The 20,771-nt window shown below is 42.7% G+C and overlaps 1 protein-coding gene across 3 annotated transcripts in view; it reads left to right on the top strand.

Annotated features, from left to right (window-relative positions):
• The window catches only part of LOC119954695 (host cell factor 2-like), a 90,384-nt gene extending 72,786 nt beyond the window's left edge, over positions 1-17,598 (top strand). For all 3 annotated transcript variants that reach the window (XM_038780174.1, XM_038780173.1, XM_038780175.1), the window contains exons 18-25: positions 59-461; positions 1,332-1,604; positions 2,925-3,010; positions 3,377-3,514; positions 4,288-4,473; positions 4,738-5,035; positions 14,110-14,167; positions 15,702-17,598. In XM_038780174.1, coding sequence (XP_038636102.1) covers positions 59-461; positions 1,332-1,604; positions 2,925-3,010; positions 3,377-3,514; positions 4,288-4,473; positions 4,738-5,035; positions 14,110-14,167; positions 15,702-15,741 — 1,482 coding nt within the window. In that variant the 3' untranslated portion in view covers positions 15,742-17,598. The remainder of the gene's footprint in view (positions 1-58; positions 462-1,331; positions 1,605-2,924; positions 3,011-3,376; positions 3,515-4,287; positions 4,474-4,737; positions 5,036-14,109; positions 14,168-15,701) is intronic.
• The last annotated feature ends 3,173 nt before the right edge of the window (positions 17,599-20,771 follow it).

Raw genomic sequence — 20,771 nt, 5'->3', positions numbered from 1 at the left:
ATTACTTAGGTTTTGTATTCATACCCACAGTCTCAACTTTTCACTTTCCATTAACCAGGCTACCTCGACAGCGTCAGATGTTACTTCAAGCAGTAGTACGTCTTTTTCGGATTTGAGCACGCCACAGGTGGCACCCACTGCAGAGACTGTCCAAAATCCAGGGAGTTCTGAGCTTCAGACTTCTTCCGAACAGACATTGAAGAACTTTGCTCGGGCAGTAACCCCACAGCCACCTGAGAGTCAGCAGCCTGATCAGTCGGAGGCCTTCCAGGGTCCACAAGAGAAAGTGGAAAGTGGTAAAGCACAGGAACAGTTGAGTCAAAACCCAGTGCAGCAGCAACAGAGCCAACACCATGTCACTGGAACTGAGCCTTTTGTTACTGAAACAAAACCAGTAGACAGTATCCAACACACAACGACTGCTGGGGTTGTTCCAACATCTTCAGTGCCAAAAGTTACAGGTAAGCACCATATTTTAAAAAAGTAACTTAAATGTAGTTCAGGAATAGGCTGACATTGTTCTCAAAAAGAGAATAGTAGCTATAATTGTTATCATGAAAAGGACTTCTTGGGGGCGCCACGATGCCACAGTGGTTAGCGCTGCTGCCTCACAGTTCCAGGGACCCAGGTTCAATTCCAGCCTCTGGTGACTCTGTGTGGAGTTTGCACTTTCTCCCGTGTCTGCGTGGGTTTCCTCCAGGGGCTCAGGTTTCCTCCCACAGTCCAAAGATGTGCAGGTCAGGAGAATAGGCCATGCTAAATTGCCCCTTAGCATCAAAAAAGTTGAGAGTTACTGGGTTATGGGGATAGGGTGGAGGCTATTATTTGTCATCAGGGAGAAGCTAGAACTCCATTTTATGCTGAGAGACCTTTTGTTCTTGGATTAATTCTGCAGATTTGTGCAACAAGATTAAAAATATTCCTTTAACCCACTATTACAAAAACAGTTTTTAGGCAAGCCTGAGTAGCAATCAAAAATGTGAAATCTGCGGTCTTAGAGACAATACTATTATATTCATTGCTTTTCTTTAATCGGGACAGATTGCTAACAAAGAAATGTGACTGTTTAGATTGTTGCAACCTTTTCAGCATCTGATTTCTAAAATAATCCAACCTCTTGGATAAAGTTGCATTCTGTACTTTGCATGTGTAAAGTTCAGATTTCATTTTTAAAGTGTGTTAGGTATATTTTGTTTACATCACAGGGCTGCTTCTGGATGTATAAAAGGATTCCACTCTTTTCTAAACATTATGCACAATGTAGTAATCAGTTACATCGAATCTTTGTTTTCAGAATTACCTTTTCCGAACTGCTTGTTTTGTTATTTTAGATTGCAATTCTGTAAAACCTCCCTCAGAAGATGTTGCTTCAGAACCAGGTGTGCCTAACATCGTGTCTTCTCAGCATTTGCAACAATGCCAGAAGCTTGTGACTCAGACCCCAGAGCAACCAGCACAACAAAAGGATGCATTGCAGCCTCTGGTGCCACTGAGCACACTGAGTGCTCCTCCTCAAGCAGCAGTGCTGAGTCCCAATGATACAAACATGCAAAGCAGTCAGCAAGGCCAGGTGACAGAGGACACTCACCAACCTACCACTTCAAGTATGTTTAACTGGCTGGGAATGTTATCATGCATATTCTATTCGTGTTTCCACTTTAGTATTTGTAATTGCAAACCCGTGGTTGTACTACATCCTGTGTGCAGCTACTAACCCAGTTGCACTGGGCGCTGCGTGTTGCAATCGATTCAATGCAGGTATCTGTGAGCACACACAGACTGGTAATTTTCAATGTCAGGAAAGTAAAGAAAAAAAGGTGGCAGCATAGCATCAGTTTTGCAACAAATTGATTCAGAAAGTTGCTGGATATCAGAATCAATTTGCTAGCCATTTTTAAAATGTGACTGGAGTTATACAGCTGGTGGGGGTCAGTTAGCTCAGTTGGCTTGAGTATGATGCAGAATGATGCCAATGGTTTGGGTTCAAAACCCAGACCAGGTGCGGTAGTTTATGAACATACGGTGCTCCTCAAGCTCTATAATCAATTGTCTCGCTCAATGGTCCTTCTAGCCTAGGGCTAAATTACATATACTACAGCCGATTTGAAATGAAAGCAGTTTGAGACTACCTGCTGGGGGTGTTCTCACATCTCTTGGCTTTACTGCATTGGCAGTTGAATCAAGGCCTAGTGCTTTAGCATTAATTTAGCAGCAGAACATGTCTAATCTTTTGACTTTGTATTGTTTCTGAATAGGAATTTTTAAAATTACCTCCGTCACAATATATGTATATCTCAATATTTGAATTATATAAATTTAATGGAAAAATTCTGATTCCAATATTTAGTTATATTAAGTATATAATTGAAAAGGTAAGATTCTTCAAATATGTTTCATATATGTCTGTATCCACTATTTAATGGTATTTACAAAGATGAGGAATACTCAGGAAAAATGTGATATATATATTACGGAATTGCCCATGTTTTAGCAAAGTGATAATTTTGTTCTCTGAGCTAAGCGGGCAGGATCATACATCTGATATTCTAAGGAGTCAGTACTAATGTTAATAGATGCATCACTTTAAATATTTTTATGTGCTGTCATTAAGCTTAATACATGGTAAAATTGATTGAATTCGGGCAGCACGGTGGTACAGTGGTTAGCATTGCTGCCTCATGGCGCCGAGGTCCCAGGTTCGATCCCGGCTCTGGGTCACTGTCCGTGTGGAGTTTGCACATTCTCCCCATGTTTCCGTGGATTCCTCCCCACACAACCCAAAGATGTGCAGGCTAGGTGGATTGGCCATGTTAAATTGCCCCTTAATTGGAAAAAATAAATTGGGTACTCTAAAATTTTTTTAAAAGATTGATTGAATTCACATCTATCTCTCAGAAAATAACCTTGTAGTTTTCTGTTTCTAGGTCCTGCAAGTTCACTTCCACCATCTTCCAGCACGGCAGCTGTGACACCAAATGAAGTCTCCAATAGTAATCCACTGGCAAATGGGGTAAACAGAGTTACTATTATTACCTCAACTACAGATCCGCTGGTTTAACAGGTTCCCAGGACAATAGATTTTACATAGTCATTATAGAACTAAAGTTGCACATTCTGCCTGAATCTTAAAATATGATATGATGCCTACACAACAGGTAATGGCATGCCATCAACTAATTGTTGAGGATAACCTAAATATGGTTAAACTGTGTAAGATCATGCAGCTAATCTCTGGATTGATGTTTTGTGTTCATAACTGTAAATAACATGTTGCTGCTGCAGCTGATTTTCAAACTTTCTGGGCACCAGTTGGTTTTTCAGTGATGCATTTGCAGCAGATGCAAAACCTGATTCAAGGTTCCTTTTTGCTTTTCAGAAACAAGAAAATTCTCATGCACCGTTAAAGGTAACACCAAAGAAAGAAGGCAATGCTTGGTATGATGTAGGAATCATCAAAGGAACCAACTCTGTGGTAATTCATTATCACTTGCCACCAGAGGGCAGTCCCGGCGAGGTGAGTGAAAATCAAATAGCCAATTTGAAAGTTATTTTGTGCTTGCCATTACTTGTGAGATAATGGTTTACAGAAGTCTAGATTTTCCTTTAGTTCTTGGTAATAAACCGGCTCAAATGCAGAACTTGAATAATAATAATCTTTATTAGTGTCACACTTAGGCTTACATTAACACTGCAATGAAGTTACTGTGAAAATCCCCTAGTCGCCACACTCCGGCGCCTGTTCGGGTACACTGAGGGAGAATTCAGAACGTCCAATTCACCTAACAAGTACGTCTTTCGGGACTTATGGGAGGAAACCGGAGCACCCGGAAGAAACCCACGCAGACACGGGGTGAACATGCAGACTCCTCACAGACAGTGACCCAAGCCGGGAATCAAACCTGGGGCCCTGGCGCTGTGAAGCAACAGCGTTAACCACTGTGCTACCGTGCTACCCATATTGCTGAAAAGACATGTTGCCGAAGCTTCTTGTCTTGCACTCATCAGGACAAAGGCAAGAATGCCAAATTTCAAACAGTCAGAAGAATTTGCAGGCTCCTATAGTAGAACCCCAGGACTTTCTTTTTTAGAGGCAATCTTGTTGATACCTTCAGCTGAAAAATGGATGCATCAATAACATTTTTAGCATAACTAAATGACTTGAGAAAAACAGTATTTGAGGTAAAATTACAGATGAGACTAACTCCTAATAACTGGTATGAACCTTTCTTTTTAAAGAAAGGCATTACAAAACAAAAATAAGTTTAAATATTCCTCTGTTTGTTTTAGGATGCGAGTGCTAACACCACAGATTACAGCATGCTGAAGAAGCAAGAACTCCTCCCAGGCACTGCATATAAGTTCAGAGTTGCTGGAATTAATGCATGTGGAAGGGGTTCTTTCAGTGAAATATGTGCATTTAAAACCTGTCTCCCTGGATTTCCTGGAGCTCCATCTGCTATCAAAATTACCAAGGTACAAAGAGATTGCAGTTTACAATAAACGTATAGTTAGAAAGATTGTTATTTATTGAGTTTTGTAAGCTTTTCTTTATAAAAACCATTTTGCTGCAGCTGAAAATGTAAGGTTGAGGAGGTGGGGAAGCTGCTGCTGCAATATTAAGTTAACGTTTTCTGACGTAAAATCTAATTAGCTTGAAACTGTCAAGAAATGCCGAGGAAAAATGTGTTGAAGTGAGCACTGATTTTAATTTCTCAATTCTGTTACCCCTTTTCACAGAGTGTAGATGGTGCGCACCTTACCTGGGAACCACCTGCTACAACTGCTGGCAAAATTCTGGAGTACTCTGTTTATTTGGCAGTGCGCAGCATTCAGGTGACCGAATCGAAATCTGGAAGCCCAGCCCAATTGGCCTTTATGCGAGTGTACTGTGGTGCTAAGCCATCTTGTGTGGTGTCCTCATCACATCTTGCAAATGCACATATTGATTGTACAACAAAGCCTGCCATTATTTTTAGGATTGCAGCGCGAAATGAGAAGGGATACGGACCAGCTACACAAGTTCGATGGCTTCAAGGTAACACCGTTTTAATGCAATTTGGGCATCTGCGCAATGTATCTTACTGGCTTGTAGATGTCAAAATTCCATCATTTCTGAGAAAGAAAATCTGGGTTACGTGCTACTTTAAATGCAGTTTTGCTGGTTGATGTGCATTTGACAAAGAGATGTACTTTTCTATATTTTTTACTTTGCTGGCTGGTAAATTTGTAGTAAAAGAGCATAAAGTCTGGATTTACACTGGATGATCAAAGGACGTTAGAATGAATATTCCTACTCAAAGCAATTTTTTTTAAAGTCCTTTTATTGGTTTGGATTTATTGTAATATTGTAAGGAATATTGTATATTAATGGGGCAGCACGGTAGCATTGTGGTTAGCACAGTTGCTTCACAGCTCCATGGTTCCAGGTTCGATTCCCGGCTTGGACCACTGTCTGTGCAGAGTCTGCACGTTCTCCCCATGTGTGCGTGGGTTTCCTCCCACAGTCCAAAAATGTGCAGGTTAGGTGGATTGGCCATGCTAAATTGCCCATAGTGTCCAAAATTGCCTTTAGTGTTGGGTGGGGCTACTGGGTTATGGGGATCGGGTGGAGGTGTGGACCTTGGGTAGGGTGTTCTTTCCAAGAGCTGGTGCAGACTCGATGGGCTGAATGGCCTCCTCTGCACTGTACATTCTATGATGATGATATCTACAGAATGGATATGTACAATAACAAAGAAAGAAAAACAAAAAAAATTATAGAAACATGCACAAATATATATATATATAGGGTCACCTGTTGTTGGCTATCCCCTCCATATATGTGTCACCTCCGGTATTATAACATACCAGGGGTGTGTTTGGCACCACCTGGGTGTACTTTTGGTGTGATCGTACCCGTGTATCTCCTCCTCCTTGAACCTCTCGGGCTCCTCTGCCTTGCTCGCCCTGCGTCCTGGTTGGTGTCTTTTCTCCTCTCTTCCCCCTACCCCACTTCCTTTGTTCTGCTTATCCAACCCGGTTCTGGTTTCCCCCCCCCTTATTGGTTGTTGTTTACAAACAGTTGTTGGAACAGGCTGGTGAATTGTGTTGTGGAAGCCTTCCTCCGATCCCGTATGGAGAATTTTATCTTTTTCAATTTGAGGAATTCCGCAGTCCACCCCGTGGGTGGTGCTGCCGATCTCCAGCCGGGCAGGAGTCTCAGGCGGATGATAAGGGAGGCGAAAGCTAGGATGTCTGCCTCTCTTCCCGTAAAGAGTTCTGGCTGTTCCGATAGCCCGAAGACTGCCACTAGTGAGCATGGCTCCACCCTCATTCCCAAAACCTTGGACATGGCCTCGAAGAAGACGGTCTGTACCCAACAAGTCTGGGACAAGACAAAACATGTGGGTGTGGTTGCTCAGGCCTCCCTAGCACTGTTCACACCTCCACCCCAGGAAGAACCCGCTTATGCGTGTTCTTGTCAAGTGTGCCCTGTACATCACTTTCAACTGCGTTAGATTCAACCCTGTGCATGAGGAGGTGGAGTTCGCCCTATTCAGTACTTCACTCCAGAGTTCTCCCCCTATCTCTATGCCTAGCTCTTCCTCCCATTTCTCCCTTGTCTCATCCAGTGGTGATCGTATCTCCTCGTGTGGCCGTCCATACATGTCTGCAGTTACCACCCTAGTTGCCCGCAGTTAGTAGTCTGTCCAGTAGGTAGTACTCTGGTAGCTGGGGAATGTTGTTGTCTCCTTGCGGAGGAAGTTCCTTAATTGCATGTATTGCAACTCGTTCCCTTTCGTGAGCTGGAACTTGTCACTTCCCCCAGGGTCGCTACTTTGCCATCTATGTAAAGGGCCCCCACTATTAGTGTCTCTTCATCCTGTCGCCACCTTTTAAAGGTGGCGTCTATTGTTGCTGGGGAGAATTTATGGTTCTTGCATATGGGAGACATGGTGGACATTGCTACCAATCCGAGTGGTGCCTGAGTTGATTCCACGTTCTGTGCGAGGCCACCACCGCTGGGTTTCCTGAGTACTTTGCTAGGGGAATGGGAGCCAGGCTGTGGCCAGTGCTCGGAACGATGTTCCCGGACAGGAGCTCTTCTCTGTTCTTACCCATTCGGCACCAGACTCCTTGACCCATCCCCGTACTCTCTCTGCGGTGTCTGCCCAGTGGTAGAGTTGAAGGTTCGGAAGGGCCAGCCCTCCCATATTCTTCCTTCTCTGTAAGACGCTCTTGTGGATCCTAGGAAAGCCCTTCCACGTATGCACCCACGGACAACCTGAAAAGGCTCCAAATTTCCCTAGTAGTGGCCCGATTGCCAGGGCAAACAGCAGCGGGCACAATGGGCATCCTTGCCTCGTGTTTCTGTTCAGCCCAAATTATTCAGAGCTGGTGGTGTTTTGTCCGTACACTCGCCATGGGGAGCGCTGTACAAGTAGTTTCATCCACGAGGGGAACCTTTGGCCAAACCCAAACCATTCTAGTACCTCCATGAGGTACCTCCATTTGACTCTGACGAAGGCCTTCTCTGCGCCCAGGGAGATGATCGTTTCTGGTGTCTCCTCCACGAGTGAGGTCATGATCACATTCAGCAGGTGTCTGTGATTTGCTGTTAGATGTCTACCCTTGACAAAGCCCTCCGCAACTACCTCTGACATGCCTCGCCAGGCCTTCCACAGAACTTTGGTCAATGTTGAAGAGTGAGATGGGTCTGTATGACCCTCACTCCGTCGAGTCTTTGTCTCCTTCCGAGATCAGCGATATCGAGGCCTGTGCCAGTGTGGACGTGCAAGGACCCTCTGGATAGCGAGTCATTGAACAGGCCGGTGCTGCCACAAATGTTTTTTATAGAAGTCCACCAGGAATCGTTCTGTACCCTTTACCTTCCCTGGCTACATGGAGTTGATGCTGTCCATGACTTCGAGGTGACTATTCTCATTGACGTTTCTGAGGCCCCCTTCTGTGTGGTCAGCCATATTTGCCTCATGGCTGTCCCCTTGCATGCCGGAGTTTCTCTTTGTTTGTGAGCCATCCAAGATGGTCACCGTTGACTTCTCTGTTCCAGCAGTTGGGACATGTGCGACATGTTGTTAGCGCAACATGTTGTTAGCATTCTAAACACCCCCTCCCACCACTGCCCTTCTTTCCCCTGACTTGGTGTTTTGTCCCCCCTTCTGCCAGGTGCTTGCTCCCTTTCGAGAGTCCAACCCCCCCCCCCCCCCCCCCCCCCAAATTCCTTTTGCTTCCTTGTACTAGCATGTTTGTATCAATGGTCCATGTGTGTTCATCATTGCTGTTTTCCCAGCCCGTTTTTCCAGCTGAACTCATCTTGCCGGTTACATCATCCCGAGGGGAGCTCGATGTGGTCGGTAGATCCTGGGTGAAACCTCCTGCAGGCACTCGCGTAAGTCGGCCTACTTACCCGGTATCTACCAGCATCCCTGGATCCATTGGCCTCCCCAGGAGGGCCACAGTCGATCAACATTCAGTACTGGTCCACACAAACGTGGACTAGGCGGAATGGCATCCGGGGAGGAGGGGGAAAGGAGGGTGGTCTCCCAGGCCCCTGGGTGGCCAAGGATAGTGTAGGGTGTTCCCCTGGAATCTGTGCACTGCCAAGGTGGCAGGAGCACTGGCAGAGTGACAGTGCAAAAGTGCCCAGATGCCAGCGTGGCACTGCCCATGGGAAGGGCCATGCCCATAAAAGTAGGTTGAAGGGGGGTATGAAGGGTGTGGGGGGTGCAAGACAGGTAAGAAGGGGCCTCAAGAGGTTGGGGAAGGTGATGGGTAGGGACTTGGAAGGGGGGACCTGAAAGGGAGTGTGGGGGAGAGGGTTGTGAAGATCAGGGGCCAGGGACCCCATAGCAGGGTGCCCTCACTTTGCAGGGGGGGGGGGGAGACGTGTCCATATGTGTGGGGGGTGACACTTGAACATGGGCGCGGGATGTGGGGGACCCACAAGCTCACTTGGAGATCGGGGCACCTTTTGAAATGGCAGTTCGGTCTCTTGAGTTCAGCTCCCCGGTGATGAAAAAAATTCTGAGTGTGAGCTAAACTGGTGAAAAACTCCTCGGGGCCCAAAAAGTGACTATGTGTCGTTAGATAGCGGTGGGGAACATGCCAGCAGAGCCTGCGGAAATCTCCCAGCAAAACCTGCCACAAATAACACTTGGAAATTTTCCCGTTAAATCGTGCCCTGCACCTTGTTATTGAAGAATGTCGCCTTGGCCGCATTGAACTCCACCCACCACTTGGTCAGGTTGGCCCCCAATGTCCTGGTATATACGGATTGTATGCCATTCCCATTTTCAGGACCATGTGCTTCTTGCCCAGTTCAGGCTTGGCTCCTCCTTGTCTTGGAATCTGTGGAGCTTTGCAATAATTGCCCATGGTGTTTCTCCTGTTTTGGGCCTCTGCTGGAGCAACCTGTGGGCCCTGTCCACCTCTGGGGGCTTGGGGAAGCTTTCTCCCCCAGCCAGCTTTCCTAGCACCTGTGCTACATATTCTGTTGGGTTTCTGGCCTCTGTGCCCTCGGGTAATCTGACAATCCTGAGGTTCAGGCAGTGAGACCTGGTCTTCCACCTTACCCTTGAGCACACACTGGGCAGCCACCAACCTTGCCACTTCTTACTTGAGCAAGGTGACCCGATCACGCTGGTCAATGGCCACTTTTTCAAATTCCCGCACTGTTGCCTCCTGGGTCTCCCATCGCTGCTCCTTCCTCTCCAACGCCTCCTTGAAGGGGGTCAAAATGATTACTATCACCAACTTCACGCTCAGCATGAAGTCCTCCTTAGTGGAGTCCCTATATTTTAGGAGCTCTTGTGTAAGGAGCTCCATCCACTGCCCTGTTGGTGGGTGGGCCAGCGTTTGTGTTGGCGGTCCCTCTTGGTCCGTCATGTCCTGCTCCACTTAACTCCTCGTGTCTGTAGGCTTGATCTTCCTCTTTGACTCTTCTTGATTCAGAGACCGCAATCAGTACGGATAAACAACGACACCTCCTCCACGATGGTCCTCCATATCGGGGCCCTGCAAGACTGTGTTCTTCACCCCTACTATACTCACTGTGTGGCAAAATTTGGTTCCAACTACATCTGCAAGTTTGCTGATGACACGATCATAGTGGGTCGGATCTCAAACAACGACAATTATGATTACAGGAGGGAGATGGAGAACGTAGTGGCGTGTCGTAACAACAACAATCTCTCCCTCAATATCAGCAAAACTAAGGAACTGGTCATCGACTTCAGGAAGCGAAGTGTCGTACACGCCCCTGACTGTATCAGTGGTGCTGAGGTGGAGATGGTGGACAGCTTCAAATTCCTAGGTGTAAACATCACAAACAATCTGTCCCAGTCCACCCACGTCGATGCTACGACCAAGAAAGCACAACAGCGCCTATACTTCCTCAGGAAATTAAGGAAATTTGACATGTCCACAATGACTCTTACCAATTTTTACAGATGTACCATAGAAAGCATCCTATCTGGCTGCATCACAGCCTGGTATGTCAACTGTTCGGTCCAAGACTGTAAGAAACTACAGAGTCCATCACGCAAACCCACCTCCCATCCATTGACTGTCAACACCTCCCGCTGCCTTGGGAAAGTGGGCAGAATAATCAGTGACGCCTCCCACCCCGGTTATTCTCTCTTCCATCCTCTTCCATGAGGCAGAAGACACAAAAGCTTGAGAATATGCACTAATAGATTCAAAAACAGCTCCTTCCCCTCTGTTACCAGACTCCTGAATGGCCCTCTTACGAAGTGAATTGATCTTTCTACGCATCTTCTCCACAGTTGTAGCACTATATTTTGTATGCTTTGCTGAATAGTTGTGTTTATGCATTTACATTGTGTATTCACCATATGATCTATGTTTTTATGTTAGAGAGCGATCTGTCTGGACTGTAGGCAGAACAATACTTTTTACTGTATCTCGGTACACGTGAGAAATCTAAACCTTGCTGTGTTTGATGTCCTCCCGGCTCCTTGGCTGACTTGAGTTCATTTCCTCAGGTGGTTGTTAGTTTGGTTGGCGGGGGAGGGAGGAGAAGAGAAGAGTACGGCGGCAGTGGGTTTGTTGGTTTAATGACAAATTTTCGGGTTAAAAGGACCTAACCAGACGAGAACCACCTTTCATGCGCATGTTCAACACATCGCTGCCATTTGAAGTCCATTCCGAGCATTGTGAAAACGTGGAATACTTTAGCATAAATACTCTTTGAGGCAAATTTCAAATAGAATTTGATTTGTACATTAAAAGAATATAAATGAGCAAAGAAATGGGATTAGACAGGATAGCTCCTGTCTAAAGGCAGCACGGTAGCATGGTGGTTAGCATAAATGCTTCACAGCTCCAGGGTCCCAGGTTCGATTCCCGGCTGGGTCACTGTCTGTGCGGAGTCTGCACGTCCTCCCCGTGTGTGCGTGGGTTTCCTCTGGGTGCTCCAGTTTCCTCCCACAGTCCAAAGATGTGCGGGTTAGGTGGATTGGCCATGCTAAATTGCCCGTAGTGTCCTAATAGTAAGGTTAAGGGGGGGGGAGTTGTTGGGTTGCGGGTATAGGATGGATACGTGGGTTTGAGTAGGGTGATCATTGCTCGGCACAACATTGAGGGCCGAAGGGCCTGTTCTGTGCTGTACTGTTCTATGTTCTATGAAGAACTCTCACTGACAGGTACAGTGGGACCAAATGGCTTGTGCTACAATTTGTGATAGAGCAAAGTATTAATTGCCTATATACTAAACTTGAAAAATATACAGCCATAGTATAATTTGTTCTTTTAGATTAATAAATACAAGGTACATGCTGCAAAATGTGTTTTACAACTGTTAAAATGTCTGATTGTTTGTTTATAATTGATAACAATTGTACAGTGTCAGCTTTGGTGTTAAATTTGATTTAAAATAGCATGAGGGCTGGGTGTTGCAAAGGAACTAAATGACTTATTAAGCATGATCAGGCATGGAGAATCTTTTTGTTCATCTGAAGCAAAAATCTTAAACATAATTGCTTTAAAAAGTAGGATTCTCAGAGGAACAGATGGATCTTGGCGTTCTTGTTCACATGCAACACTTGCCTTTATCAAATGTGGAATAGAATATATGAACAAGGAGGTTAAGTTGGAGCTGTACAGAATGTTGTTTAGACCACAACTGGAGTGCAGTTCTGGTCACCTCACTATAGTAATGAAGATTTGGACTGGAGGGGATACAAAGGAGATTCACCAGGATGTTGCCTGGGGTGGAGCATCTGAGCTATAAGGAGATGTTAAATAGGCTAGGATTGTTTTCTTTAGAGCAGAGAAGGCTGAAGGGGGATATGATTGAGGTGTATAAGGTTGAGGGGTTTGGGCAGGGTAAATAGAAACTGCTGTTATCCTTGGTTGAAGGGTCAATCACAAGGGGGCATAGTTTTAGGGTGAGGGGCAGAAGTTTCCAAGGAAATTTGAGAGAAAAGAAATTTGCTCTGTGGGTCGTGAGCATCTGGAATGAACTGCCTGGGAAGGTAGTGGAGGCTGGAAAACTTACAACTTTTAAAAAGCACTTGGATCAGCACTAGAAACAACATCGCATTCAAGAATATGCTGATAAGTGGGATTAGTGAGGGATATGGGGTAGTTATTGTCGGTGCAGACTCGATGGGCTGAAGAGCATTTTCTGCACTGTACAACTCTATGACTCTTAAGTCCTTAATAGTTTTCTGTAAGGCCTGTGTCTCCACACAATTCCTTTCAGACTCAAACGTGCTTTGATTTGGGCTGTAAATGTCTGATTCAGTAGGCTAGTAATATGTGGGCTGAATCTTGTCAGTATGGCAGGGGCCCTGAGCCAGAAAGCTGGGAGCAACACCACCTAAGCCTTCTACAGGATCCCTGGGTGCATCTTTTTGCACACAGGCGCCTGTCCTCCACCTTCACAGAGGCTAATGAAATTCCATGCTGTTGGAAAGACATCTGGCACGTCACCCATGCCAAATTACACTCTGGCCCCCTCCCAGCATGTCGATATAGGGCAGGAAAAATTCAGCCCATGTAAGTGCTCAGATTTGTGGTTTTCGGGCGGCACAGTGGTTAGCACTGCTACCTCACGACACCAAGGTCCCAGTTTTGATCCTGGCCCTGGGTCACATTCTCCCTGTGTCTGTGTGGGGTCTTACCCCCCCACAATCTAAAGATGCGCGGTGCAGGTGGATTGGTCACGCTAAATTGCCCCTTAATTGGAAAAATAAAAAATTGGATATTCTAAAAAAAAATTTAAAAATTTAATTTGTTGTTTTCACAGAAAAATGGGGTGAAATTGCACAATTTGATTTCCCCCCCATCCCAAAAAACTCTGTTTTTAAAAAAAAAACTTGAATTCAATAGCATGTAAATCAAAAATACTTATTCAGCCATTGCAATCATCATTAATGGAGGAAAACTGCTGTCGTTGCCTGGCCTGGCCTACATGTGACTCCAGACCCACACCAATGTGGTTGACTCTTAAATGCCCTCTGATATGGCCTGGCAAGCCACTCAGTTGTATAGGAAGGTCTATATACGCTTTTCTTGCCAGCAATGCCCAAATCACTTAGTTTCTTTAAGTTCTGTCGTAACCTGGTTTTGAGCTGAAAACCTTTCAGTTGTGGTTTGTAATCTAGCAAGTTGGAAGTGGTGATCTCTGGAATATGAAATCTTAGACAGATGGCATTGTGATACTAAGCACCAAATATTAAAGTGGGCAACTCTAGGTTTTTTCAGAACCATCACTATTTAGTTGTACTGAACAAATTCTTGAGTTCTCATTGTGTATAAGCTGCACTGGTTCAACTAGTTGAGTGCATGAGAAATGCAGCTTGATTTATTGTGAAATGTTAAACATTTTTCATTTCTTTGCTCATGTAACTTCAGATAGCTTATTGTAAATTCCTGCCAATATTTGGTTTCAACTTGAACCAAATTAAGATGCTGAAGTGTCGTAATGATTTCCTGACATAGCGCCAGAATGTTTATGCTATATTTTATTTGGATTTAGATTTTGTCCTGGTGGAAATTTTTGGAATTGTTGAGTTAATTATTGTAATGTTGAAAAGGGATCTGTGTCAGGGAAATTTTAACAACCCAGCCTTTTATATTCTTTAGACGCAGGTGTACAAGGAACCAAAGGCACTGTGAAACGGCCTACAGCATCACCAGACAAGTAAGTGAGATACTGTGAGGGAACTGCATGGAGAGGCTTTTGTGAGCATTGTTCTTATTGAATAATGAGATTAAACATTTGCAGTAACTACACAAACTCATAGTGGGGCAATGGACCACAAACAATCTTGTGAATTGACGGTCCTTTTTGCAACCCTTGTGATTTTTCTTTTCCATTGAAATTAACAGAAAAGAGAATTGGAGACTATATACCTGTCTGCACATTTGCTACAAGTCCATATTGCATTCCTTTTTTTTTTAAATGCAAGCTTTGATTAGCACTGTTAATTTATTAAGGGGCGTTACACATCCAAACAAACATAGTTGAAATATTCTTTTCACAAACTGGTTTTCATAAGGCAGGTTTTTCATCACTGAAATGTCTGGGTTCCATTATGTGCAAAAAAATTATTGTTCACTGGAATGGCCATCACCAGTTTTGCACCCATAGCACTTCTGTATTGTGTTTTAACTGAAAGAACATAGGTTTGAGTTCCAGAACTGTCTGTACCTTAAACATATTTGACTTGGGTCAATAATTTCTGTTCCTAATCTGTTTAATTGTTATATATGAATTGGGTTTACTTCATTGGACCTTGGGTCACTGCCCTTTAAGAAATTTGCATCCCGTCTGATCTGGTATCTTGCCTGCTTTGCTTGGCATGAGGCATTATTCTTGCATCAGTTCTTCAAACTTTTCTACCATATTTGGCAGCACTTTTCTGACCTGTAAAAAATATTTGTTGCTTCCAGGTTTGATGTTCAAAATAGTTAACGTATATGCAAGAATGAATATTTGAGACAGACCAATTGTAGGGGCCTGATGGCACCTAATTGAAGAAAACGTACAGGTGAATGTTCTCACATTCCCCATTCTCCTGAAATTCTAGATAAAAATTTGCACACCACTCTCAGCGGTGGTCACAAAGTGCTAACATTTTTCTGGGCAGCAGCCTTCCTAAATGTATCAAACATTAACCACCTGTACCATCCTCACCAAAATCCACCATAGAGCAATGTAGCTGGATTAGAACAGAGAAGTATTAGCATGTGTTCAATTTATCAGCAACCGGCATGGGACTGATTCATTAGTTTCAGTGCCTTTCAAATCTGGCATTGGTTCATGGTAAATTTTGGAGATAAAATGTCTGATGCCGTCAATGGAAGTGTTGAAATGAGCTATCACTTGGATTTTAGATGCATGGAACCACAGTGATTCTGCTCCAGATTTCATGGTGGACCTAGAAAGCTCCTAAGTTTGCTTGCAGGGGAGGTTTATGTGCATCTTATTCTCTTGTGCCTTGATTGCGACTGGATTTGGGCAGAAACAAATGTGATTCTTGTAACTTATTAGTAGCCAAGGAAACCTTGGCCCTCAGCCCTCCTGGCCATCAGTATTCAGAGATGCATGGCAGCAAATGGCACAATTCAGAAGGAAACAGATGGTGGGGGACGAAGGGGAAATAATTGAGGGTATATTGTAACATATGACACAGTGAAAAACGGTTAACACAAAGCCCTGAATTTCATTGCAGCACTAAAAGTGGCGGTGCCAAGAAGTCCAAGTCCGAATGATGAATAGAAGAACTTTTCTATTTGCTGAATGAAAGTAGTAAAGTACCGTTGGATAGTATTTGTATTTATTTTGTAAATGTTTTGTAATATGTTTCTGTTATACTCTTAATCCCTATAACTTGTGAGCTTCTTAGAGAAGGAATTTAATTTGTATTAATTGTACAAAGTACATTTCTTGTTTTAGAACTGTGACAATAGGCTTCAGGCAAGTTTTAAATGATAGCTTTTTAGAAACATAATGTAGATTTTAAATTTGTATTAACATTACTGTGTAGAGTTCATGTAGGTGGCTTGTTTCTAAAGTGGCTTATTCTGAAATCACTACAGTAGTGACTGGATGTTTGCCGTGCAAGCAGTGGTTTAAAGAGTTTTCAAAGAAATGTTGGTGTTTCACCTTGTTGCAGGTGGATTAGGTAGGTCTTTAAAGCATGTTTATATGTGGATGACGTTTGGGACCAAAAAGGCACTACGGAGAAGCAGCTTCCTTCTCAGAGTAGCACTTACACAGATTCTGAATCACCATTAGAAACAAAAGTTATTGAACAATTTTTCTTTGTGTGTGCGCGCGCGACCAAGTGACATTGTTGTGCATGATTTGTGATGAAAAATTAAAACTGCTTTTTTATTTTTGATTTTTATACAAATATAAAAATGATTGAAGATGTATTGGGTATATAGGAGTTGTATGACCCCACTGCTTAGTAAAGTTCTTATGAAAACATTCTACCATAATCATCTCTTGTTGGCCCAAAAGGAATTTTCAACAGTATTTTGCAGCAGCAATGGTTAGGTTTTTTCCAAATTTAAAGACTTGCCCTATACACACAATTATTCCCATATAGAAATGGCGGGGAAAATCTAGGAAAGGTGTATGGCAAGGGCATTGATTACAGTATTCCAGCAGACGGTGATGACTAACTATAGAGCAGCATAAGCAAAACAATTGCTTTAAATGCTTTGTTTCAATTGTATAGATTAGATAAATTGAAGTCACTTTTCTGAGAGCTTCCTGTTTTGGAGAGCACTGTTAATTTCTGGAAGGTTGTGGGGTCATGCAACTTTAAGGATTCATAACTCGAGCATTTTGTTGGACTGGTTGAGGTTGAAAATTAATGCTTTAATACTGGCTAATTTCTTCATAAAATTGTATAAGTCAGAGGATTACCTTTGCTATAGCTAACCAGTGGATTTGTATTTGTTAGTGAACTCAGTAGTTGATAATTTCTTGCATTTTTCTTTTCTATTTGCTTTCCAATTTTTTTTTACCTTGGTTAACCTGTTCACCAAGTTAATAACGCAGAGATGGGGAGAAATTCTGAGCTGAATTTTAAGCAATGCACACAGATCTACACTCAGCATTTCCGTTAATTCCACACTAACAGTTTCAGCTTTAATGAGGTGCATTGGGAAGTGTCAGTCCAGAGGACAGTTAAGTTTTATTCACATTGCTCTTGTATCTTTCTGCAGGTATATATTATGTATAATATCATTGGAGTAATCTTTATTTGGTAAGATTTGTTAAGTTTTCTTTTTGCAGTAAATACTGCTTTAAACAATTTTGTGCAGTTTAGTTAATTGAAAAGCTACATTTCCACCAATGGATGGATCATTTGGTATATTTCCTCACGCATTGTAATTGGATATTCGCTTTATACCTTTAACTCAATAAGAAGTCAACATAATTTTTTAATTTAAAAAGATGAGGCAGATTTTATAAACTAGGCTAGTTCAACAGAGCCCTTTTAAGACAAGTTTCTAATTTTCGATGATAAAGTGTGACCTGAAGTAGGATTTACTCAGCCATTCATGTTAGGTATCTGATGTAATGAAAAATAAAGAAGAAAGTTGCCGAATCTGAATGCTACTCTCTCGACCGTAATATACAGCTCCAACCATTCACAGCAGCAAGTGGTTCAGATTGAAAGGTACATTTAAATATCTTTAATATAGTGTACATTGAAACTACATACTTTTTATATTCTTGAAATATTAAGATCTAATTGATGAGCACACCCCTTAACAATGGTGTGCTCAAGACATAATAGAACTCCAGCAACTTTGTTCGATTTCTCTATGACCAGAGTTGAAAGCGAGGCAATGTTTGTTGTCCCCCAAAGTATATTTGTTATTTTGATCAGGGTACCCTAGTTTTATTTTTGTGCTTTTATTTTCATTATTTAGCGCAAGGACAACTTACTTTGTTTTTCAGTATAGGATAGTTTAAAAACTGGATTATTAATACAAACCATACTTCTATGCTTTAACATGCATCCAGAAAATGTTCCAGCCGCCAACACATTTTCCGAATTACTTCATGTTTCTTCCAAAAGTATCTAAGCAAACACTGGCGCACAACTGAAGTAACAGGCTGGTTTTATATGAAAGTAACTTTTGGAACAAAAGCAAATGCAAAGATGTTTTCTATGAAAGTCGTGAAATTAGATGTGAAAATAGTTCATGCTAAAAATGACACCGTTCATCTGGAAAGTTTTGTATATTTTTTGATTTGAATGAGGGAGAAGGAACTGGGTTTCTCTGTGTGTCAATAGGTACAAATGAGTAGTGATTTGTACAAAAGAAGGCATAGAAAGTAACAAGGCTGCCCCATTGATAGTCCAGGGTCTTGGAGGGATTATGTAAGTCACGTCTTTCATCTTCGCTGCCCCTCCTCCATCCATTTTGTATAGATTGGGAGTTTTCCTAGCCTAAATAGCATGGTTTCCTGTTGACCTTATCTTGGAGCTTCCTTTTTTGCCCTTTTATCTGCCTTGTTTGCTTTCATACCACAATCTTCTTTAAAAACAGTACTAGATAAAGGACTGTGTATATCAGTGGGGATAAAATGGTATCAGTATGACCATCATGGCCATATTTAAACTGGTATTTTCTTCCCGTTTGGATAATGACATCTTTGATATGTTTATTCACATGAGGCTGCATCTTAGTGGAAACACCGCAGTACAGGCGCTACCTCTGCAGATTCTTGAAGTTAAGAGGTTGAGCCAGGAGAATTCAGGCACTTCGGTACCTTGGTGGCATATCACGTCTCTTATGACAGGAGTCTTCCAGGGCATCTTCATATTTTCAGGGCCATTATGTCCGCTAACTAATGTTTTTTTTCGATGTGTGCTAAATATGAGATTACTGCTTAAAGCGTCAAACTGTGATGTTTTATTGCAATTCAGTTGCCGCTTCACTCTCATGGCTTTAGATTTGCATTATCACAAAAATCTGACGTTGTAAGAAGTGAGGTAAGACAGTACTCTGGCAGATGCAAAAAATATTTAGATATGTCATTGACTGGCATGTGCTACAGCCTGTACTAACTCCAAGCACATCTTGATGTAGTCACTTTTAAAATTCTTTCATGGAATGTGAGTGTTGCCGGCAATGACAACAGTTATTGTTGCCCCTGTTGCCCTTTAGTAGATGATGATGGGCCACTGTAATTTGTGTGGCGAAGCTACAACAGCAGTGCTGTTAGGGTGTTTGTGGGCTAGAACAAGTGTCCTATTACCCAAGGATGGGTTAATGACTGGAAGTTATAAAAACTTGGTTTGAACTCGCAAAATTAAGTAGGATTGGCCCATTTTGGGAGGAGAAGGTGTGAAATTTAAGCACTAGGAATTGTAGACAATTATTTTATTTACTGTAATAGCAAGCAGTATTTGATTATAGTCACTGAGGCAATATTAAAGGAATCCCAAGGCGGCACATTAGCACAGTGGTTAGCACTATTGCTTCACCGCACCAGGTTCCCAGGTTCAATTCCTGGCTTGGGTCACTTTCTTTGCGGAGTCTGCACGTTCTCCCTTTTCCTCCGGGTGCTCTGGTTTCCTCCCACAAGTCCCGAAAGATGTGCTGTTAGGTAATTTGGACATTCAGAATTCTCCCTCCGTGGACCCGAACAGACGCCGGAATGTGGCGACTAGGGGCTTTTCACAGTAACTTAAGTGCAGTGTTAAATGTAGGCCTACTTGTGACAATAAAGATTATTATTATTATAGCACAAAGAAATACTTCCAAAGAAAGCATGTCGAAGTTGATTTATTTTATATAAAACATAACAAAAGTGCTGACTCCACACCAGGAGCAGGGCTTTTTTCCACCCATTGAAATTTGTGGAAAATCCGGCCCTGTGCACCCTACGGGTTTGTGAAGCAGCACTTCCTACAGGGTCTCCATTGGGAAATTAGGTCTAAAATCTCAATGCCTGCTGATCTTTCTGAGAATGCCGGAACCAGAGTCGTATTCTAGTTGTTGCTCTTGGAATTCATGTTGCTGATTTGAAGAGGTTCTTAGTATTTAAGATTTCTTTACTGATGCCTTGTTGAAACCTGGACTCACTTTCGGAAATGTACAGTTATAATTGGAAATGTTTTGTCAGAAAAGTCAGCAGTTTTAAAAATAAATTTGGTTTTAATTAGGATTTAATCTCAAATTTATCCTGGCCATACAGGTGATTAGGACAGGTTTTGATTTTTTTGTTTTTAGAAACTGAGTTCTGCTGTCTGCAATTCTTTTAAATGAAAGAAAATGTTAATAATGGTTTTATTTAATTGTCACTGATAATCTGTCATCTTCATGGAGGAAAGCAATGACATTGTCTCCCTTAGAACTATATACCTGGTAACATTCAACAGCTTTCATTTATAACTCAGCTGTACATAGTACCTAATTCTTTCTTCTTCTTGCTCCCTATCAACAGCATTGAATAGGTATTAAAAATGCTCACGTTTTGGTACATGAAATAGTTAATTGTGTGCCTTATGTTAATTTTCCAATGATCTTTTTCTAGTGATCCATCAGACCTTTTTGATGAAGTTTGTTTTTATTGCTTTTACGCTCTTATCCTGCCAGCATCTTGCCCATGATCAATGGTGAGGTATCATCAAACGCTTGGACTCTTGCCAGTGGCTTATGTTCAAGACAGCTGTGTATGTCATTTTTTTTCATTGTTGTTTGATTTCTGAGGGTATGGCACAGTACTTGCTGATTAGCAAGATGGCTCAACGTGACTTAATCCGTTG

This window comes from Scyliorhinus canicula, chromosome 20 (genome assembly GCF_902713615.1).
Source record: "Scyliorhinus canicula chromosome 20, sScyCan1.1, whole genome shotgun sequence".
Taxonomy (NCBI): Eukaryota; Metazoa; Chordata; class Chondrichthyes; order Carcharhiniformes; family Scyliorhinidae; genus Scyliorhinus; species Scyliorhinus canicula.
Note: the sequence above shows the minus strand (reverse complement) of the source record. Positions and strands in the feature narration are given on the sequence as shown.